At 36.5% G+C, this 21,361-nt stretch overlaps 2 protein-coding genes and 1 pseudogene across 3 annotated transcripts; 1 reads left to right on the top strand and 2 right to left on the bottom strand.

Moving 5' to 3' along the window:
- Positions 1-593: 593 nt before the first annotated feature.
- On the bottom strand, positions 594-8,764 carry lingo4a (leucine rich repeat and Ig domain containing 4a). Of its 2 annotated transcripts, XM_087786349.1 has the most exons (3): positions 8,699-8,764; positions 2,904-2,976; positions 594-2,837 (listed from the first exon to the last, which is right to left on the bottom strand). In XM_087786349.1, exons 2-3 carry the CDS (start codon positions 2,910-2,912, stop codon positions 1,005-1,007), a joined length of 1,842 nt encoding a protein of 613 aa, XP_087642475.1. In that variant the 5' UTR covers positions 2,913-2,976; positions 8,699-8,764; the 3' UTR covers positions 594-1,004. The 2 variants fall into 2 exon arrangements, with proteins under 2 accessions (XP_087642475.1, XP_087642476.1); XM_087786350.1 differs by lacking the exon at positions 2,904-2,976 and having other exon boundaries at positions 594-2,857; positions 8,699-8,753.
- Positions 4,213-4,940, bottom strand: LOC148083207 (uncharacterized; annotated as a pseudogene).
- A 5,822-nt stretch (positions 8,765-14,586) lies between the features above and the next one.
- LOC148083205 (cathepsin K-like) lies at positions 14,587-20,935 on the top strand. The gene is made up of 6 exons (XM_087785932.1): positions 14,587-14,685; positions 14,751-14,873; positions 19,043-19,195; positions 19,252-19,476; positions 20,479-20,644; positions 20,730-20,935. Exons 1-6 carry the CDS (start codon positions 14,587-14,589, stop codon positions 20,933-20,935), a joined length of 972 nt encoding a protein of 323 aa, XP_087642058.1.
- Positions 20,936-21,361: the final 426 nt, after the last annotated feature.

Below are 21,361 nucleotides of genomic sequence, written 5' to 3'. Positions count from 1 at the left end.
TTAAATTTGTCTGGTGTTGTTTTATTTTATTTTAATTTAATTTTAATTAAATTACACAATTTTAGAATATTTTCAAAATGAATTAATTCAATTCAAATATAATTTTTATATTTTTCAATTCATACATTTAAAATAAAATAAATTAAATTAAATATTTAAAAGTTGGTAAAAATAATTGCATGATTAGATGAAAGTTAGATCATAGCTCGGTACTTTTTATTGTCTGGTTTCACTATTATACCAACACTTTTTTATTGAATTTGAATTATTGAAAGATTTAGAATTTTCCAAAAAAAAAATTCAATTATTTGATGTAGAATATAAAACTATATGTGAAAAAAATGTTGAAAATATTCTTTCTTTTTTTTTAATTCAATGATTTAAAACAAAAACTATTCAACCTTATCATTTACAAACTATTTAATTCAATTAGTCAACAAAACTAAATTCACTATACAAATAATTGACTACAATTATCTAAAAAACAGTTTGAAATATTGAATTCAAACATTCAATATTCTGATAATACCGATATATTTGCATTCATATGCTTAATAAAATGGTAGTAAATTTAGAAGAAAAGACAAAATTACTAAATGAATCAAAATGTTTATTGGAGCATTAAAAAATACAAATTAAAGGTGCAAATAAAAGTAAAACAAATCTTTTATAAAAACAAATCTTATATAAAAAGCAGATACGTCACAACAACCTTCATTTATGGTATAAACAAAGCTAAGCCTTTCTTAGAACGACACATCTATAAATAAACATTATGATAAATCTACCGCTTTGCAGGGAAGTATTTAATAAGTCAAATCTTACATGTGCTTATTGAGTAAATACTGTCAGCTAGCATGCGTGCTATATTAATGTAAAGTTTTCGAAGCCTTGCATCAATGTACAGAGACAGTTGTAGTAACAACTCCATTTTGAAATAGTTAAGAAGCATGTATAGTATATATATATATATATACCTGTTTATATGTTTGGTCACATACGATTCATATCAGTTTCATGGTGAACCTGCTCGTCTCCATGAAGTTGCTGGTCCCGGCGTGACTTGTCGACACCGTGCTCCGCGGTACGTACGCAATAGTCGCCGTGTGTTTTATTTGCCCTTTGCCTTTACTCCACAGAGCCATGAAGATGAAACAAACACTGACGGCGCTGAAAAAGGAAATAAAACCGATAGACGCCGCTATCAGAAGAGTCTTCATATCGAACTGAATCTCCGGGTCGTTCACGGCCGGAGCAGGCGACGGCAACACGAACCAATCTTTCAGAAGAAACGGGTTTTTGGAGGACGGTGAAAAACCCCGGACCTGAAGGTCGACGGACAGGCTGTCGTTTCCGGCGGCGTTGGAAGCGACGCAGGTGTAGACGCCGTGGTCCTGGGGTTGTGCGTACCTGACCTCCAGCGAGCCGTTGGCCAGAGCTCGAATTCTGCCGACAGACGACAACAATCTCTGTTGGGGGTTGAACCAGGAAATGGAAGGCGTCGGGTCACCTTGAGCGTCACAGTAAAACACCACCGTGTGACCCTGATTCACCTGCACCTCCCGAGGATTGGGAGATAGAATCCGAGGACGCTGGCAAATGAGCAATCGGATGAGCTCTGTTGGCGGAAAGTCGAGAAAGTTCCACTGCTGTCCGGTCGTGGTGCATGTTGGTGAAAATCCACCCAAGTTCAAAAACGTGCGACGGCGCGCCATCCACAGCAACCGACAGTCGCACACCAGCGGATTCCCATCGATTCCTAGATTTCGGAGAGTTTCGACGGAGTGAAAAACTCCCTCTTCAAATGTGGTTAAAAGATTTTTAGATACGTTGAAAGACTTCAACCTCACGAGACCCCTCAAGGCTCCTGGTTCTATGTACAGCAGAGACCCTCCAACCAGGTGGAATTCCTGAAGACGCAGCAAGTCGCCCATCATGTCTCCTTGTATGTAGGTGATGGGGTTGAAAGATAAGTCGAGATACACCAGGTACACCAGGTGATGCAGGGGAGCGTACGGCACGACGCTGAGGTTGCAGTTTGTGATGGTGAGGGAGGTCAGGTTGAGACCGAAGAGGCTGTTGGCGAACAACGTCTCCAACCAGGGGCAGTCGGTGATCAGCAGTTCCTTCAGGCGTTCAAGATGTCGGAAGGAGAAGTTCGGGAGATTGTTTGGACCAAACTGTTGCAGATGAAGACTTTTGAGAGCCTGGAGCGGAGCGAGGGCGTCGGTGGGCGCGGCGGTGAGATTGCAGGCATGTAGGTGAAGTTCTTGGAGACCGGTCAGCCCAGAGAAGGCCTGGTCGGAAATGAACACAAAATCGTTTTCTTCCGCCCGAATGATTTGCAAAGAGGCCAGGTTTTGAAACGTGAAGTCGAGGAAGACGAGGAGCTCGTTGTGGCTCACGTCCAGGAACTTCAGTTGGGATAAACCGGCAAACACCCCGACAGAGATGATCTTCAGGTGGTTGTGGGCGAGGGATAGAGAGCTCAGGTTTTGAAGGCTAAGAAAGGTGTCCACTTCAATCAGAACCAGGCGGTTGTGGCTAAGATCTAAGTCCAAAAGTTGAGTCCAAGCCTGGAATTGTTGTCTCACCAGAGCCTTCAGCGAATTATGCCTGAGATTGAATACGTGGAAAGCTCTGGGGAGACCATCGGGCAGAGAGGCCAGTTGGCCGTAAGAGCAGTTGACCTCCAGCTCCGCGCTGTTGCACCGGCAGCTCTGAGGACACGGCCACCGGGTTTCTGACGTGAACGCCAGCCCTGCTGCCAACAGGTACACGGCGGCCCGGCTCAGTCCTCGGTCCACGCCGGTCCCGGGAGTCATCTGGTGAGCTGCCTGCCACACAACAATATCACCTTAAAGAAAACAGAAAAATCCTTGAGTGTTTTTATCACTTCCTACCTCTCGCATAAAAGAGAGTCGCCTTCCGGCACCATCCGTGGATGGAAGGTCACGTCAATGAGGCTCTAGACGACTGCGAAGAGAAAATGTAGTTTTAATTCTGCATAATTATATCTTGGTTACAGCTGCCATGAATTAGTTATGTGTTTTTTATTAGTTTCAATGGAAATGTTTAACTTAATACGTCTCAAACTGAAGCCATGAGCAAGCAGGAGTCCATGGTTGGTGTTCCTCTGATTTCCTGACAAATTGGACTTGAATAAATTATTTATAAAACAATCTTAGACAATGAATGTCACTTCTCTGTGGGGCCCTTTAGATTAGGACAACAGATGATTCAGCAGCAAAGTCAATTCACATAACAGACAGCCCTTCTTATAGGGAAGTTGTGGCCCAACTTTTGGGCTAAATGTCCAACTTAAAAGTGTCTTTATCTTAATCTATTTTAACACAATTGATAACTTTTTCACAGACGGACAGGAAAAAAAATCGACAGTAAGCAGCTTCATTTGGTTCTGTAGGTATTTTATGTTTCTGGTTCAAAAGTAATGTTTATTACAGTTTATATCTACTCAAGGTCTGCAAATTACAAACATAATGTTCATATGAGGTAAATGAATAATCAGATGACGCACATAAACGATGAAAGCACATAGATTGTCACGACTCGGGCAGGAAACGCAAATGCAGAGGCAGGAAAACCGGAACGATGAATAAACTAGTTTATTAACAAAAAGGCACAATAACAAAAAGAGCAGGTAAAAGGCACAAGATCAGTGCTGTGTCTCAAATCGTATACTTCTCTTAGTGCACTGGTTAGTATGCATCAAGATAGTGTACGTACTAACTAGTACCAAATTCTCCACAGATAGTATGTCTCAAATCAAACTCTGCTGCTACGAACTAGCAGGAAATGAGGCGACAGCTTCTTCTTCTACTACTATTTAACGATGATTTCAACCAGATGTAGGAACACTATCGCCACCTGCTGGCAGCACATTTGGTTCGGATCAAGAAAAATAAGAAACTAAATATTGGCAGTTGGCATACATGTCCTGCACCAGTCTGACATACTTCTCTGCTACTCCAGACTTCCTCATACAGTACCATAGTTCCTCTCTCAGCACCTGTCATAGGTCTTTTCCAGATCTACAAAAGCACAATGCAGCTCCCTCTGACCTTCTCTACATTTCTCTACCAACATTCTTAAAGAAAATACTGCATCTGTAGTACTCTTTCTAGGCATGAAACCACACTGTTGCTCACAAATGCTGACGTTTGCTCTCAGTCTAGACTCCACTACTCTTTCTCATAACTCCATTGTATGGCACATCAACTTTAGGTATATCATCAGAACTGTCTTTCCATTCTTCATCCTCTTCAACGTCTCCCTCACTTCACCTTCACTAATTTCTGCTACTTCATGTTTCACAGTAGTCACCTCTACTAGCCTTTGCTGTCTTTCATTTTCCTCATTCATCATCTCTTCAAAGTACTCTTTCCATCTTCAGAAGTATTTCTGTGGCACCTGTCAACACATATCACTCTCTATCCTTAATCACCCGAACCTGCTGCACGTCTTTCCATCTCTATCGCTCTGTTTTACCAACCTGTATAAATCCTTCTCTCCCTCCTTACTTTCCAACCTAGCATACAAGTCATCATACGCCCTTTGTTTGGCCTTTTCAACCTCCACCTTTATCTCGTGCTGCATCTCCCTGGACTCCTGTCTGCTCTCTTCAGTCTTCACAGTGTCCCACTTTCTCTTTGCTAACCTCTTTCTCTTTATATACTCCTGCACTTCCTCACTCCATTACCAAGTCTCCTTATCTATCTTCCAGACGACACACCGAGTCCTCTCCTACCTGTCTCCCTGATTACATTAGCTGTAGTTGTCCAGTCATCTGGTAGCTCTTCCTCACCGATTCTTTCTCAAGTCCTCCCTGGAAACCATAGAAGAATCCTCTCTTTTCAGCTTCCACCATGTTCTGCCTTTGACCTCCTAGTCTTCCTTGTCACCAGATTCATCCTGCAAACCACAATCCTATGCTGACTCGCTACACTCTCACCCACTATTATTTTGCAGTCACTGATCTCCTTCAGATGACATCGTCTATACAAGAAGTAGTCTACCTGTGCGTTCATACCTCCTCTTGAGCACGCAGCCTCTTCTGGAAAAAAAATATTCACTTCAGCCATTTTCATTCTTTTTGCAAAGTCTACCACGATCTGTGTTCCAGTCCTGGGAACCAAACCTTCCCATCACTTCTTCATCACCACTATTTCCTGCACCAACATGTCCATTGAAGTCTGCACCGATTACCACTCTCTCACCTCTGAGGATATTCTGCATCACTTCATCCAACTCACTCCAGTTTCCTTCTCCTCTAATTCACATCCCACCGGTGGGGCATAGCCACTAATAACATTTAACATCACACCATCAGTCTATCTGACACTCTTTTCACTTCCTAACAAACTCTTCTTTTAAGATAACCCCTACTCCATTTCTCGTTCAATACCATAGTAGTACAACTTAAAACCTGCACCTAAGCTTCTTCTTGCTACCTTTTCACCTGGTCTCCTGGACACACAGTATATTCACCTTCCTTCATGTCAATCAACTCCATAGCTTTTTCCCGTCATTTTTTTCCTCCCTCCTTCGACTTCGACCCACAGTAGCCCAATTTCCATTGTTACCATCTAGGTCTCGGCACTAATGGCGGTCGTTGTTAACCCGTGCCTCGACCGATCCGGTATGGAAGTCATAGTTTCAATTCGCATGTTTGAATTTAGCACAGGTTTTACGTCGGATGCCCTTCTTGACACAACCCTCTGCATCTATCCGGGCTTGGGACCTCTTTAGGCTGAATTAATAAGAGACATAATAAGAATCTTTCTGTTTGATTACAGTTGAAAATTGTTTGATTACAGTTGAAAATTGTTTGATTATAGTTGAAAATTGTTTGATTCTAGTTGAAAATGGTTTGATTATAGTTGAAATTGTTTGATTATAGTTGAAAATTGTTTGATTATAGTTGAAAATTGTTTGATTACAGTTGAAATTGTTTGATTATAGTTGAAAATTGTTTGATTATAGTTGAAAATTGTTTGATTATCGTTGAAAATGTTTTGATTATAGTTGATAATTGTTTGATTATAGTTGAAAATTGTTTGATTATAGTTGAAAATTGTTTGATTATCGTTGAAAATGTTTTGATTATAGTTGATAATTGTTTGATTATAGTTGAAATGGTTTGATTATAGTGGAAAATTGTTTGATTATATTTGAAAATTGTTTGATTATAGTTGAAATTGTTTGATTATAGTTGAAAATTGTTTGATTACAGTTGAAATTGTTTGATTATAGATGAAAATTGTTTGATTATAGTTGAAAATTGTTTGATTACAGTTGAAATTGTTTGATTACAGTTGAAATTGTTTTATTATAGTTGAAAATTGTTTGATTATAGTTGAAAATTGTTTGATTACAGTTGAAATTGTTTGATTATGGTTGAAAATTGTTTGATTATAGTTGAAATTGTTTAATTATAGTTGAAAATTGTTTGATTATAGTTGAAAATTGTTTGATTATAGTTGAAAATTGTTTGATTATAGTTGAAAATTGTTAGATTATAGTTGAAAATTGTTTGATTATAGTTGAAAATTGTTTGATTATAATTAAAAAATTGTTTGATTATAGTTGAAAATTGTTTGATTATAATTGAAAATTGTTTGATTATAGTTGAAAATTGTTTGATTATAATTAAAAATTGTTTGATTATAGTTGAAAATTGTTTGATTATAATTGAAAATTGTTTGATTATAGTTGAAAATTGTTCGATTATAGTTGAAAATTGTTTGATTATAGTTGAAAATTGTTTCATTATAGTTGAAAATTGTTTGATTATAGTTGAAAATTGTTTGATTATAGTTGAAATTGTTTGATTCTAGTTTAAAATTCTTTATTACAATTTAAAATTGTTTGATTATAGTTGAAAATTGTTATTTGGTGAATACAGTTGAAAGTTATTAGATGAATACAGTCATATGGTCATATTAAAATGAAGGAAAATATGTGATTGAAACAAATAAACAGACAAGTGGCCCCCAAGCCGGACTTTGGACATACCTATGCTAGAAAGACAAAGTATCAACTTAACCTTAACTTCCAACAGAAGACAAAGACTGACATACGTGAACAGCCAGTGACCTTGGGATACTTGATGTACTGGTGGAATCTGTTGATACTAGAATATAAATATAAAATCATCATTGGAAGTTTTAAAGGCACTAGAAATATATCATCTCATAAAAATGAATGGAAAGAACCTTGAATCAAGTCTTCTAAACATCACCACAATTCACGAGCATCGATTTGTTGGTAGAAACTCTTCCAGACTGAAGTTCTAGACGCTGCCGCCGGATCAGACTTAATCTCAGCAACCAGATTATAGACGTGAGCTCAGACGTGTAACTGCCAAAAGGTCATAGAAAGACAGATATTCGTTTTCAAACGACGGACAGATGGATGGACGGTATATGAACATGTCATAATAATGACTAATAATTCTCATTTGAAGTTCATTTTGGCCACTTTTTTACAGTTTAAATTGGTTTCTTTTGAAAGCACCTGGTGTGAGTCGAAGGGATCTTCATGCAAACATGTCGACGGCTCCATTATTCCGAATGTTTTGCTGCATGAATCACTGAATGTGGAAGAACTGGCACCTTGACTTTCAATCCGCCCACGGACTCGTCAGCTCGCACTTTGAAAAGATGGAGCAGCAGAGACGCTGACGACTGCTGGGGTTTGTCAGGGAAACATGTTCGTCTCGACACTTTTTGCTTGTTTAAATAATTCTGATGCAACAAAAATACTGGAGTAAAAGTGACAAAAGTCAAGTTTTCAGATCATGGTCTGAAGTGAATCTTCTCACAAAATGACTTTCTATTTTTAAAATGGTCCCTCTGGTAGGTTTCCTCTGGGTACTGCTCCAGTATCTCCAGCTTTCATGAACAATTAGATCAAATGACTTCATTATTAAAACGATTTTTAAACATTTATTTAAAAAAAGTATTAAAAAAATATAAAGAATTATTAAAACAACATTGAGTCAGAGAGGATCATACAAATAAAGTCAAAATCAACATTAAATTGGCAAAAATAAAACAAGTTATACATATTTACAAGTAATTATTAGAATAATCATGATTATTTAAGTATTAGATTTAAAAAATGTAAAATAGGCATAAAAATAATGTAAAATTGAGTTTGAAAAATGTTAAACGAACTAGAAAAATGACAATAAAAGTTGGTATTTATGTTAAAAAAGGAGTATGAATAGAATTGAATATTATATATTCAGAAAATGTTAAATATATTATGAGAGCATGTAGATAAGAGGGTTTTTGTTTAAAAAATAAATGCATGTGAAATTAAAAAATATATATTTAAAATGATGGTAAAATAGTAAAAGGAAATGTTAAAGTTAAGAATCAAGCAAAAAAAAAATAATACTAGAAACAAAAACAATCTAATTATTATCGTGAGAATAATTTTCGATATAGTTTTGTCATGAAAGTATTTGTTTAATTAATCAACTTTAAATGCAGGACATGTTATTTTAAATCTTATGTTAAATTAATAATAATATTCCATGAGAATATGTCGTCAACAAATCATTTTCTAGTCATAAGCAAGAAGAATAAACGAGTGTAAAATGTCATCAGAGAGACATAAATGAAGACAGGAGTAGAAAAAGAGGTTAAAAAAGAAAAGAGTTTAAACTCACCGGTGGATCTGTGTGTAGTGACACCTCCGCGGCTCCATCGTTCAAGTGTCGCTGAGGAGAGAAAACCTTCACGCAGCTTCACACACACTTGAAAAATGCGAAGAGCTTGGTCTCCTGCTCATCACTCTGTTGCTCGTCCTCATGGCAACAACACCCGGAGCTGGACGAGTGGGAGCTGCTGGATTACATCAACCCACTCCTGCTGGACGCCGGCCAACGTCGGCCGACGGGAGGAAGCCACGGGTCAGCAGAGCTCTGGACCAAACACACAATTGATGACACAATCTACTGTTTTGAGCTTTAAAAGCTTTACTTTAACAGTCGTTTTCAAATATATATCAGTCAATAGATTATTATAAACTATATGAAGCGTCAAACTTGTACAACATCAATATAATGAACAAAAGTAACATTATTTAAGAATACGTACATGAATGATCACATGACACATCAATGATCACATGACACACATGACATAAATATTTGATCACATGACACACATCAATGATCACATGACACATCAATGATCACATGACACACATGACATAAATATTTGATCACATGACACACATCAATGATCACATGACACATCAATGATCACCTGACACATATACATCTTCACATGACACACATCAATAATCACATGACACACATAAACGATCACATGACACACATACATAGCCACATGACACAAATACATGATCTTAAAATACACATAAATGATCACATTACATAAATAAATGATAACATTAACACATAAATGATCACATGACACACATCAATGATCACATGACACACATGAATGACCACATGACACAAATACATGATCTTAAAATATACATAAATGATCACATTAACACATAAATGATCACATGACATAAATTATTAAACACATGACACACACATTTCCACATGACAGATGCATGATCTCAAAATACACATTAATGATAACATGACACACATCAATGATCACATGACACACATCAATGATCACATGACACACATGAATGACCACATGACACAAATACATGATCTTAAAATACACATAAATGATCACATGACATAAATAAATGATCACATTAACACATAAATGATCACATGACATAAATTATTAAACACATGACACACACATTTCCACATGACAGATGCATGATCTCAAAATACACATTAATGAAAACATGACACACATAAATGATAACATGACACACATAAATGATCACATGACATAAATAAATGATCACATTAACACATAAATGATCACATGACATAAATTATTAAACACATGACACACACATTTCCACATGACAGATGCATGATCTCAAAATACACATTAATGAAAACATGACACACATAAATGATCACATGACATAAAAAAGAATAATCACATTAACAAGTAAATGATCACATGACAAATAAATGATCACATGACACAAATAAATGATCACATGACATAAATAAACGATCACATGACAAAAAAATAATATGAACACGTAAATGTTTACATGACATAAATAAATGATCACATGACACAAATAAATGATCACATGACAAAAAAATAATATGAACACGTAAATGTTTACATGACATAAATAAATGATCACATGACACAAATAAATGATCACATGACAAAAAAATAATATGAACACGTAAATTTTTACATGACATAAATAAATGATCACATGACACAAATAAATGATCACATGACAAAAAAATAATATGAACACGTAAATGTTTACATGACATAAATAAATGATCACATGACACAAATAAATGATCAAATCACATCGATAAATGATCACATGACATAAATCGATGATAACATGACACTCATAATTATCACACGCATCAATAATCACAACATGTTACATACACACACATACATGATTTCATAATACACATTAATGATCACATGATGCACATTAATGATCACATTAACACGTTAATGATCACATAACACATAAATAATTACATGACTCACATAGATGATCAAATGACACAAGCTAAGGATCACATGACATGAACAGATGATCACTTGACACACATTATAATTAATTGATTGATCACCACAGCATTTATAATGTTCATATCATAAACAATGTCTTTTAGGACTTTTTCTTTCCAACATAAAAGGAAGAAAGTTGAACAAATATTGTCTTTTTGTTTGCAGTTTATTGATAGATGCGGTAAAACGGTGAAAAATAAACACACAGCACAAACGTTTTTATTTAATAATTATAGAACATGTAAAAATACACAATTATAACATTAACACATTTATATGTATTTTCCTGAAAATATATGAATCCTCAAAACTTTGATTTTCCTTTTCTAAATAACACTTAAATACTTAAATTAAATTTTTATTTAATATGAGAATTTTTGTACGTTTTAAATTTTAGCCTGATGAGTAAAATTTCGATGAATCCAACAATCAAATAATTTTCAATTAAAATCAAACAATTTTTTTTCTTTAATACGGGGATTTTTATATGTTTTAATCTAACTATATAATTTAATCGTTTTTTTCCCCCTTTTTTAAAGTTTATTTTATGAATGTCTTCTGTTTTTATTTAATTTCGCCTTAAAAGTAAATTATATAGAGTGATTAAAAACTATTAAAAAGGCAACATGTAAAGAAAAATACTGAATCTAGAATATATATTTTTTATTATTGGCTTCAGAATATGAAGCTATACGTGTAAAAATATACTTTTTAATTATATTATTTATTTTCCTTTGTTTGTGGTATTTCTGACACATGACACATCAATGATCACATGACACACATGACATAAATATTTGATCACATGACACACATCAATGATCACATGACACATCAATGATCACATGACACACATGACATACATATTTGATCACATGACACACATCAATGATCACATGACACATCAATGATCACCTGACACATATAAATCTTCACATGACACACATCAATAATCACATGACACACATAAACGATCACATGACACACATCAATGATCACATGACACACATCAATAATCACATGACACACATACATGATCTTAAAATACACATAAATGATCACATTACATAAATAAATGATCACATTAACACATAAATGATCACATGACACACATCAATGATCATATCATATATTTTTTATTATTGGCTTCAGAATATGAAGCTTTACGTGTAAAAATATACTTTTTAATTCTATTATTTATTTTCCTTTGTTTGTGGTATTTCTGTCACTTGAGTCTTTATTTAGCTGCAGCTCTGTTGACACAACAGATGCGCGATCACCACAGAAGAAGAATCATCGATGCTGAGTCGAGCCCTTTGGCCATCTGGTACCTTCAGGAATCTGCATCCGTCAGCAGATCCGCGTCCAAGAAGTCCTGATCCAGGAAGAGGAAAGATTAGAGGTGAAGCCAATAAAGCATTCGCCCAAATTAAAGATCGCGATTGCGCAACATCCTGCGGTGTCATTGTTCCTCCTTTAGTCACGATATTATGACGTCCATCCATGATGTCGATTTGTTCTCCATATATTGTCTTGTTTTCTTTTAGTTTATTGAATAATACTCAAACAAAGAGACACTATTATAACATATTATAACATTTGCTAACTAGCCTTACATGCTAAACACTAAAACCAATAAAACAAACAATGTTGAAATAGTTTCACGTAGAAAAAGTAAAGTAATCTTTCCATTTTATTTAAGTAAATACAACAAACATTTCACATCACTGACGTCCATTTCGCTTTATTCAAAGGGAAAAATCTTTGGCCAAAAATGGTCAAAAGTTATTTTTTGTTTTTCGGCTGAAACAAATGAAACACTGAAAAATTCACCACAATAAAATAAGATAATATGACAAAAGTAATCCAATAAAGGAATATTAAAAATGTTAAATATTATAAATGAAATAATACAATTATCAAGATAATTAATGAAGTAATGATTAATATATAAAAAACAATTAACATTACTACACAATCACAAGTATAGAAGTTAATGTGGAGAGTTACAAAATTAATTAAAAACAGATCTTTAAAGAAAATATCTCTCCTTCCTGCAGCGCGGATGTTTAACTGAAGTAAATGGTTTAGTAAATGTAGTACATTTTTGTTTATACAGCACATTTAAGATTCACTTGACTCACAAAATGCTTTAAGATTAATTAAGCAAATATTATTGTGATACATTTCATAGATAAACATAATCGTACTGCAAATAAATGTACATTTTTAAAAATACTTTTTTATAGTTTGGGTTTTTTGTGTATGGTTTCAGGGTCAGCAAATATTTTTTATTTTGGTGATACTTAATCCTTTTCCATGAGAGCCTGACAAGTAAAATTTGCACCAAGTAAGTTATTTTATTCAAACCTGAACTACATAGGATTGATCATATTTAGTTTTGGCTCCCCCCCTTGTTTAAAGAGTGTAACTGCAATGAAAAATCTACCACCGCTGCCAGTCTGCACATACTTTTGTTTCAGGGTCGGTTTCTGGTTAATCTCATTATTTAATTTCAGTATTTAGGGTCTTAAAGGAAATGCAAGTTTCACACTCTCACATGTCGCTGCTTTAAAATGTCAGCAAATGTCAAAAGTATTTGTTAAAGCTTTAAACATCAGAAACCTTACTTTGAAGGATCCTCAGGAGCTTCAGACTCGCTGCTGCTCACAGATTAGACTCACAAGACTCTAATGAAAGAAGGCGTAAACAAACCAGGATCACCCGACAGATGCTGGAGGACGATCGAGTTTCTTCTGAACTCCAGAAGGTTTGTTTATGGATGTTTTTATACTTATGTTGTAATTCAGTGTCATTACTGACCTGAACAACTGGCTCTAGTTTGTGGAACTTTTAGATTTTCAATTGTAAATTATCTGAGATATTCTGTCGATCTGGACATCGGTTTACAGTATATTTGTGCGTTTGTTTGTTTGACACGATCTAACACTTTGAATAATGCACAAGAATCAAACAATTATCAACTATAATAAAAACTATTTTCAACTTTAATCAAACAATTTTCAACTTTAATCAAACAATTTTCAACTATAATCAAACAATTTTCAACTATAATCAAACAATTTTCAACTGTAATCAAACAATTTTCAACTATAATCAAACAATTTTCAACTATAATCAAACAATTTTCAACTATAATCAAACAATTTTCAATTATAATCAAACAATTTTCAACTATAATCAAACAATTTTCAACTTTAATCAAACAATTTGCATCTATAATCAAACTATTTTCAACTATAATCAAACTATTTTCAACTATAATCAAACAATTTTCAACTATAATCAAACAATTTTCAACTATAATCTAACAATTTTCAACGATAATCAAACAATTTTCAACTATAATCAAACAATTTTCATCTATAATCAAACAATTTTCAACTATAATCAAACCATTTTCAACTATAATCAAACAATTTTCAGCTATAATCAAACAATTTTCAACTTTAATCAAACAATTTTTAATTATAATCAAACAATTTTCAACTATAATCAAACAATTTTCAACTATAATCTAACAATTTTCAACTATAATCAAACAATTTTCAACTATAATCGCACAATTTTCAACTATAATCAAACAATTTTCAACTATAATCAAACAATTCTTAGGCTTGAGATGTTTTTTTTTGTTTTTTTGTTTTTTTTTAGAATCCCTTATTAGTCCCGCGAGGGGAAATTCAACCATTCACACATACTGATGGGAGTAGGCTGCACACTTGCGCCAAGTTCACCATCAGGAGCAATCAGGGTGAAGTGTCTTCAGGGACACAACGACACAAGCTTGTCTGGAGCTGGGATTGAATGTTTGGTCTTCATTAGAGCAACAAACAACTTGACGCTTCCTCTTCTGACCTTCAAGATGCTGTTCTCTGCTCTCCTGCTGCTCCTGGTTCTGCCACAGGGATGGACTTCTTGGGAAGAATGGACGACGAAACACGACAAGCGATACATTAACCAGGTAACACTTGTGTTGAGGATCATGTTAGTGAGTGAAAAGAACGACTCACGGTCTTGACGTCCCAGACACAGGCGTCCTTCAGGAGGTCCGTGTGGGAGAAGAACATGGTGCTGGTGCTGAGACACAACCAGGAGGCGTCGGCAGGAAAACACACCTTCACACTCGGGCTGAACCGACTGGCCGACATGGTGAGACCCGTCAACTGCTATGAATGACAGCAAGTAGTAAAAGTAAAAGTTGTATCTGGTGAAATTTTTATGAACTTTATCTCAAGATTCTCATTATTAGGGGTGTAGCATGAAAATATGCAGAGTTTGTAAATATTTATTTTACAATTAAACTTACCGCCACTAGATGGCAGCAGTCATTACATCCTTTGCAGCAAAATGATTAATCAATGAAATCCTGGTTACAACTGGGGACGAGAGGATACAGTGACTCCAGCTCCAGATGTTTGGACATATTTTGGTTTGAAAACAAATGAAAGCAGTTACGACTTCGTCAAGAGTCATGTGGTCTGTAGATTCTGGCTATGACTGAGGACGAGAGGATACAGTGACTCCAGCAGTTTTTTAAAGCTGATGTTTGGACATATTTTGGTTTGAAAACAAATGAAAGCAGTTACGACTTCGTCAAGAGTCATGTGGTCTGTAAATACTACAACACCAGAGTCAAGTACTCGACAATACGACACATATATACTTGTTACTACAGTATCTCTATATAGTATTTTTGTCCATGTGTTGTAATAGGTATTGTATCAACAGATTCTTTAAAATACACACTAATAATTATTATAAAATATGAAATAAGTCAAGATTTTCCATTTCTTTTGTACATTTGTGGGACAATAACTTACTCACAAAATTTACAATAGAAAGTTTTTATTCCAAAATATGTTGTTTTTTTTTGGGGGGGGGGCCGAGGTTACATTTCTAAACATTGTTTGTTTGAAACAGTAACGAAAAGTATAAAATGTAATTTACTTTTAACCCTTGTGTTATCTCAGGGTCAAGGTGAACGACCTTCACCACTGCATATGAATATTTGGAAGCCAGGGAGGTCGTTGCTCTTTGAAAAAGAAACAACACAAAGGATACCACAAACACATTTGTTTTCAGGCCTTTGGGTTACCGTGACCCAGAGACAACACAAGGGATACCACAAACTAACTAATCTACTGATGGTTCAGGAACCATCAGTAGATTCTGATCCACAGACCTCAGAGCCCGAGCTGGGGTGTAAGTCTGGATCAGATCACTGATGGAAGGTCTGACCATGAATAGATCTGAAAGTAAGAACCAGGATTTTAAAATTGATCCTGAAAGAAACTGGCAGCCAGTGAAGAGATTTAAGGATCAGAGAAATGTGAGTTCTTCTACTAGCGGGTAAGATTAACCAATGAGGTTTCAGGTAAAACAAGCAACACTAGACTTACAATCAACTGATTGCAATCCTAAGACACCTGATTGGTCAAAAGGTGTCTTTTTGATTAGTTGAAACAAAAACCTGCTCCCACTGCGGCCCTTGAGGACCTGAATTGCCCGACCCCTGTTTATAAGGTGCAAACATGTGGTGGTATGTGATGGCCTTTCTCCTAGATTTAGGGCCCGGTTCGGCACAACCCGAAAGAATAAAGTGGATGAACGTTCTCCTAGGTGACTGCGGTCAAGAAGGTTTCAATCGGGTCAGGAAAGATTGCAACTCAGGATGTGGGAGAGCACTTGGAAGTCTACCTTCAGGTTCCCTTAAAGACATTTGTTTTCGGGCCTTCTGGGCAACCTGGCCCTGAGATATTACAAGGGGTAATTTAAACATTTATTTTGGGCCTTTGGGTCACCTTGACCCAGGTCTTAGACACAATTCCGTCCTCAACGACACAACACAGCCATTTTGCACAGTTGACCCTGTTGACCCTGGTCCGATTTAAGATGGTGGTCACTGAACGACTCTGTTAATCTGATATTAAATCTGCTCCCAGTGGGTTTTAATCCAAACCAAAATCTATAGACTGGCTCTAATCTTGGTATAATCTGATCAGATGAATGCAGTAAAGACGGAGCCAGTAAAGTAGTTTGTTCCTATAACTGCATTATTATTCTGAGAGGCTGTTGTTTAATCACTTATGCAATTACATGGATGATACCAGGAGCTCTTTCAGTTTCATGGAAGTCAAGGCAGTTATGTGAAGGTCCATAAATTCTTAAAACACTGTGTTGTCGTGAAGGGCTCGAGCTTCTCCATGGTTATGAGGAACATCATGGCCCTCGTAGGGGATTGTGTTACCCTTAGAGAAAAGTGGGTCAACCCTAGGATAAAACCGTTTATAGCAAGGGGGGGAAATTCCGATCCATCATGGTTAGCAGTGGCTGCAGGTTTTTGTTCCAGACTATCGAACAGTTTAGGTAAGTAAGTAATATTTGTAGAGTGCTTTTCTAGACCAGGGTCACAAAGCTCTTGAAAAATCAAAACAATACCCGATAAAATATATACTTAAAGACAGAGAACAACACAGGAGTCTCAGAGAATCAAGGAAAAGCCTGAACAAATAAAAGTGTCTTCAGATGTTTCTTGAAGGAGTCAGTAGATCATCAAACACAGATGTTTCTTGAAGGAGTCAGTAGATCATCAAACACAGATGTTTCTTGAAGGAGTCAGTAGATCATCAAACACAGATGCTTCTTGAAGGAGTCAGTAGATCATCAAACACAGATGTTTCTTGAAGGAGTCAGTAGATCATCAAACACAGAGATGGTTCCAAAGCTTAGGAGCAACAGTCTGGAAGGATTTCTCTCCTCTGGTCATGAACCGTGTTTAGGAACCATCAGTAGATTCTGATCCACAGACCTCAGAGCCCGAGCTGGGGTGTAAGTCTGGATCAGATCACTGATGGAAGGTCTGACCATGAATAGATCTGAAAGTAAGAACCAGAATTTTAAAGTTGATCCTGAAAGAAACTGGCAGCCAGTGAAGAGTTTTAAGTTTTAATTCTTCTACTAGAGTGGGTAAGTTTAAGCAATGAAGTTTCAGCTAAAACAAGCAACACTAGACTGACAATCAACTGATTGCAATCCTAAGACACCTGATTGGTCAAAAGATGTCTTTTTGATTAGTTGAAACAAAAACCTGCACCCACTGCGGCCCTTGAGGACCTGAATTGCCCGACCCCTGTTTATAAGGTGCAAACATGTGGTGGTATGTGATGGCCTTTCTCCTAGATTTAGGGCCCGGTTCGGCACAACCCGAAAGAATAAAGTGGATGAACGTTCTCCTAGGTGACTGCGGTCAAGAAGGTTTCAATCGGGTCAGGAAAGATTGCAACTCAGGATGTGGGAGAGCACTTGGAAGTCTACCTTTAGGTTCCCTTAAAGGTCTCTCCGGACATGGAACTCTTTGGTTGGTAGGAGATAGTGCTGTTGTAAGAGGCTGGGGTACAGTAGGACCCCCCTCAACACACAGTTCACACTCTAGAACTGATTTGATCGAACTATCTTGCACTATAGATCGGGGGTCAGGGGGGACACCATTTCACCAATCAATTGTTTGGTTCAATGCACACTTGATGGCTTGAAACAAAACCTATATCCATTGCAGACCTTGAGGACTGGATTGGAGCCTTTATTTTGGGGGGTATTCCTTGTAGACCAACCGGTACCTTCAGCTAGGAGTCCAGACAAATCTGTTTGCAGTCACACACCTTAGAGTACTCGTCTTTTTCTGAGTCTTGGATGGAGTTCTGGAAAAATTGCTACGTATACTGATGTGTGTTGAGTCAATCAGAACTATACCAAAAACTCCAAATGTAGATATGAAGCCAGGGTCTTCAGTTATCAAGCCCAGATGGCGGATGGCAGACACTCCCTCAACCTATCGACAAGGCCTACAGTTAGGACTGACTCTCACTGACTGGCTCTACCTGGTCCAGCTCTTAGCTATACTGCTATAGCCTTAGATTGGTGGAGGAGGAGTTTTTAGACCCTGATCCCTCTCTCGTTGTGGCTTTGCTTCCTCTTTCCAAAAGCCCTTGTGCTCCACTTTATTCCAAGGAACCTCTGGAGAATTCTCCTGGATCCACCCCTGCCATGACAACGGATACAGATTCCCCTCCATAGACCTCTCCACAATCTGCCGCCCCTTCTCTAGCCCCTATGAGCCGGTCACAGCAGAAGGCCGTCCACATTGAGTCCGGTTCTGCTCTAGTTTCTGCCTGTTAAAAGGAAGTTTTGTTGTGATTGTCCGGGATGTGTGAAGTGTCTCTAGATGACTCTGTTATGACATAAGACTTTAAATCAAGTGGGTTTCTTATGACTCGCAGACAGAAAAGAGTTCATTTTAAAATGTGCTTCTCGTGTTCAAGACAGTCCCGGAGATCAACGAGGTGCTAAATGGTCTGAGGGTGGATGGATCGGAGACCAACAGGAATGAGACTCTGAAGAAAGAGAGGGGACTGGACTTACCTCTGACAGTGGACTGGAGGAAGGAAGGACTGGTCAGTCCGGTCCAGGACCAGGTAATGACCGGACGTCCATTTTGTTCATACAACGATCATCAAATATGATTCGACAGGGACTCTGTGGCTCCTGCTGGGCCTTCAGCTCTCTGGGGGCCCTCGAGGGCCAGATGAAGAAGCGAGCCAAACGCCTGGTGCCGCTGAGTCCGCAGAACCTGCTGGACTGCAGCCGAGCGGAAGGAAACCACGGCTGCAGAGGAGGCTACATCACCAAAGCCTACAAGTACATCAGCAAGAACCGAGGGGTCGACGCCGAGGAGTTCTACCCGTACGAGGGCAAGGTCAGGAAGATGAGAACCGTATGGAAGCTGCACATGAAGTCTAGGACAAGGGTCTTGAATTCATCTTGCTGGGACGTCAGGAGTTGTGGAGACTGGGGGGGTCTTTCAGCAGTTTTTTCTTATTGACAAATTTAATTTATATCTTGTTGTTTAATGTTTTTGTGGTTTCACAGTTCAATTTATTTTGTTATTATTAAAGTGTCATAACAAAATAATCTGAAAACTCTTGACATTTTAACTAAGAATATATGGGAGGAAATAAAATCATTAATAATTAATAAATAAATAATACAAAAATAAAATAAAACAACTTTCAGACAGTAATAATCAATACAGCAGAAAAAAAAGTATATATATATTTTTAAAAGTTAAAAAGGAAATAAAATCAGTAACAATTAATAAATAAAATAAGTAAAATGAATAAAATATAATAAATAAAATAAAATAAACTTTTAGGCAATAATAATCAATACATCAGAAAAAATATATATATATTTTAATGAAAAAGGAAATAACATCAGATCCTCGCAAATCAACAATGAGTAAATCACGGTAGAACTTTTGTCAAATTTTCTCCAACTTTGTGTTATTTTATAAATATTTTCCATCTTAACTATATCATCAAATTATGTATAAATTCTAACATTTTATGTGATCATCTTTTATTTCCTAACTGTCTGCTCGTACCTCAACTTATAAAAACAAACAAGCTTAAAATATATACTTATTTAAAAACAATTCTGAAAAATTCCTCATGTTGAGGCTTCAATACAAGACGTTACAGTCGAGCAGTTATGGAGGTATTTAGAAGTTTTTAGGTTTCTTTTTGGACGAAGACGAAGACAACTGAGCTCCAGTCGTTACATTAAAATGAACAAACATTTGTGTCTATACCTCTAAAAAGATACGGTTATTTTGGCTGATTTATAGCTTTAAATAAAAAAGTTTTTCAAACAAAAATGTTCATGAATTAAAAGACAAAAGTAATACATTTGTCGACAGGAGGGGAAATGTCGCTACTCGGTGGAAGGAAAAGCTGGAGATTGTGCAGATTTTCAACTTCTGCCTCATGGCGATGAAAAGAGTTTGCAGGTTGCCGTGGCAACAGTTGGACCAATCGCTGCCGCTGTCAACGCCATGTTGCCCTCGTTTCAACTCTACAAGGGAGGTCAGACATCTTTGTTTTTTTTTAATGAAAACATCATCTACTGAAGTGTCACTTCTTCATGATCCATGTCGCTGATGTCTTCCAGGGGTCTACAGCGCCCCCTACTGCAACCCACACTCCATCAACCACGCCATGCTGGTGGTGGGTTATGGCCAGGATGAGGGGCAGGACTTCTGGCTGGTGAAGAACAGCTGGGGGTCTTCCTGGGGCGAGGAGGGCTTCATCCGAATGGCTCGCAACAAAAGAAATCTCTGCGGCATCGCCAGCTACGCCGTTTATCCAACGCTGTGATGAAGGAGATTTATGGTTGTTTTCCTGCTGCGAACACATGTTTGTGTCAAATAAACACTTTAAACTGGATGAATATTCACATAAATATGTTATTTTCACTCGATTGTTGCTGATCTACAAGTGGTTTACAAAAGTTTATTCATCTTTGACCTAAAAATTAGCTTATTGTGTAGTTTATTGTGTTTTCATAATTTTACTTTTGTCGAACAACAATTTTACTTTCAACTCTTTTTATACAACCTTTATTTTTGTAAATCTTCCTGCAAAATCAAATAGATAAAACAACTCTAATATGGAAGTAAATTTGTGCCACTGTTCAAATTTTTACATTATTATTTTTATACATTGAATTGAGTTTTTTCTTACGTTTAATTTTTTAAAAATATTACGTTATTATTATTTACTATTTAAACTGACTATTTTAGA

The sequence above is a fragment of the Callionymus lyra genome, chromosome 3 (genome assembly GCF_982586985.1).
Source record: "Callionymus lyra chromosome 3, fCalLyr1.hap1.1, whole genome shotgun sequence".
NCBI classification, from domain to species: domain Eukaryota; kingdom Metazoa; phylum Chordata; class Actinopteri; order Syngnathiformes; family Callionymidae; genus Callionymus; species Callionymus lyra.
Note: the sequence above shows the minus strand (reverse complement) of the source record. Positions and strands in the feature narration are given on the sequence as shown.

Excerpts from the sequence above, each read along its gene's own strand:
- LOC148083205 (XM_087785932.1), top strand. The coding sequence starts at position 14,587 with ATGCTGTTCTCTGCTCTCCTGCTGCTCCTGGTTCTGCCACAGGGATGG. Across the intron at positions 19,196-19,251 it reads TCAGTCCGGTCCAGGACCAG|GGACTCTGTGGCTCCTGCTG; the intron begins GTAATGACCGGA and ends ATGATTCGACAG. Across the intron at positions 20,645-20,729 it reads GTTTCAACTCTACAAGGGAG|GGGTCTACAGCGCCCCCTAC; the intron begins GTCAGACATCTT and ends GATGTCTTCCAG.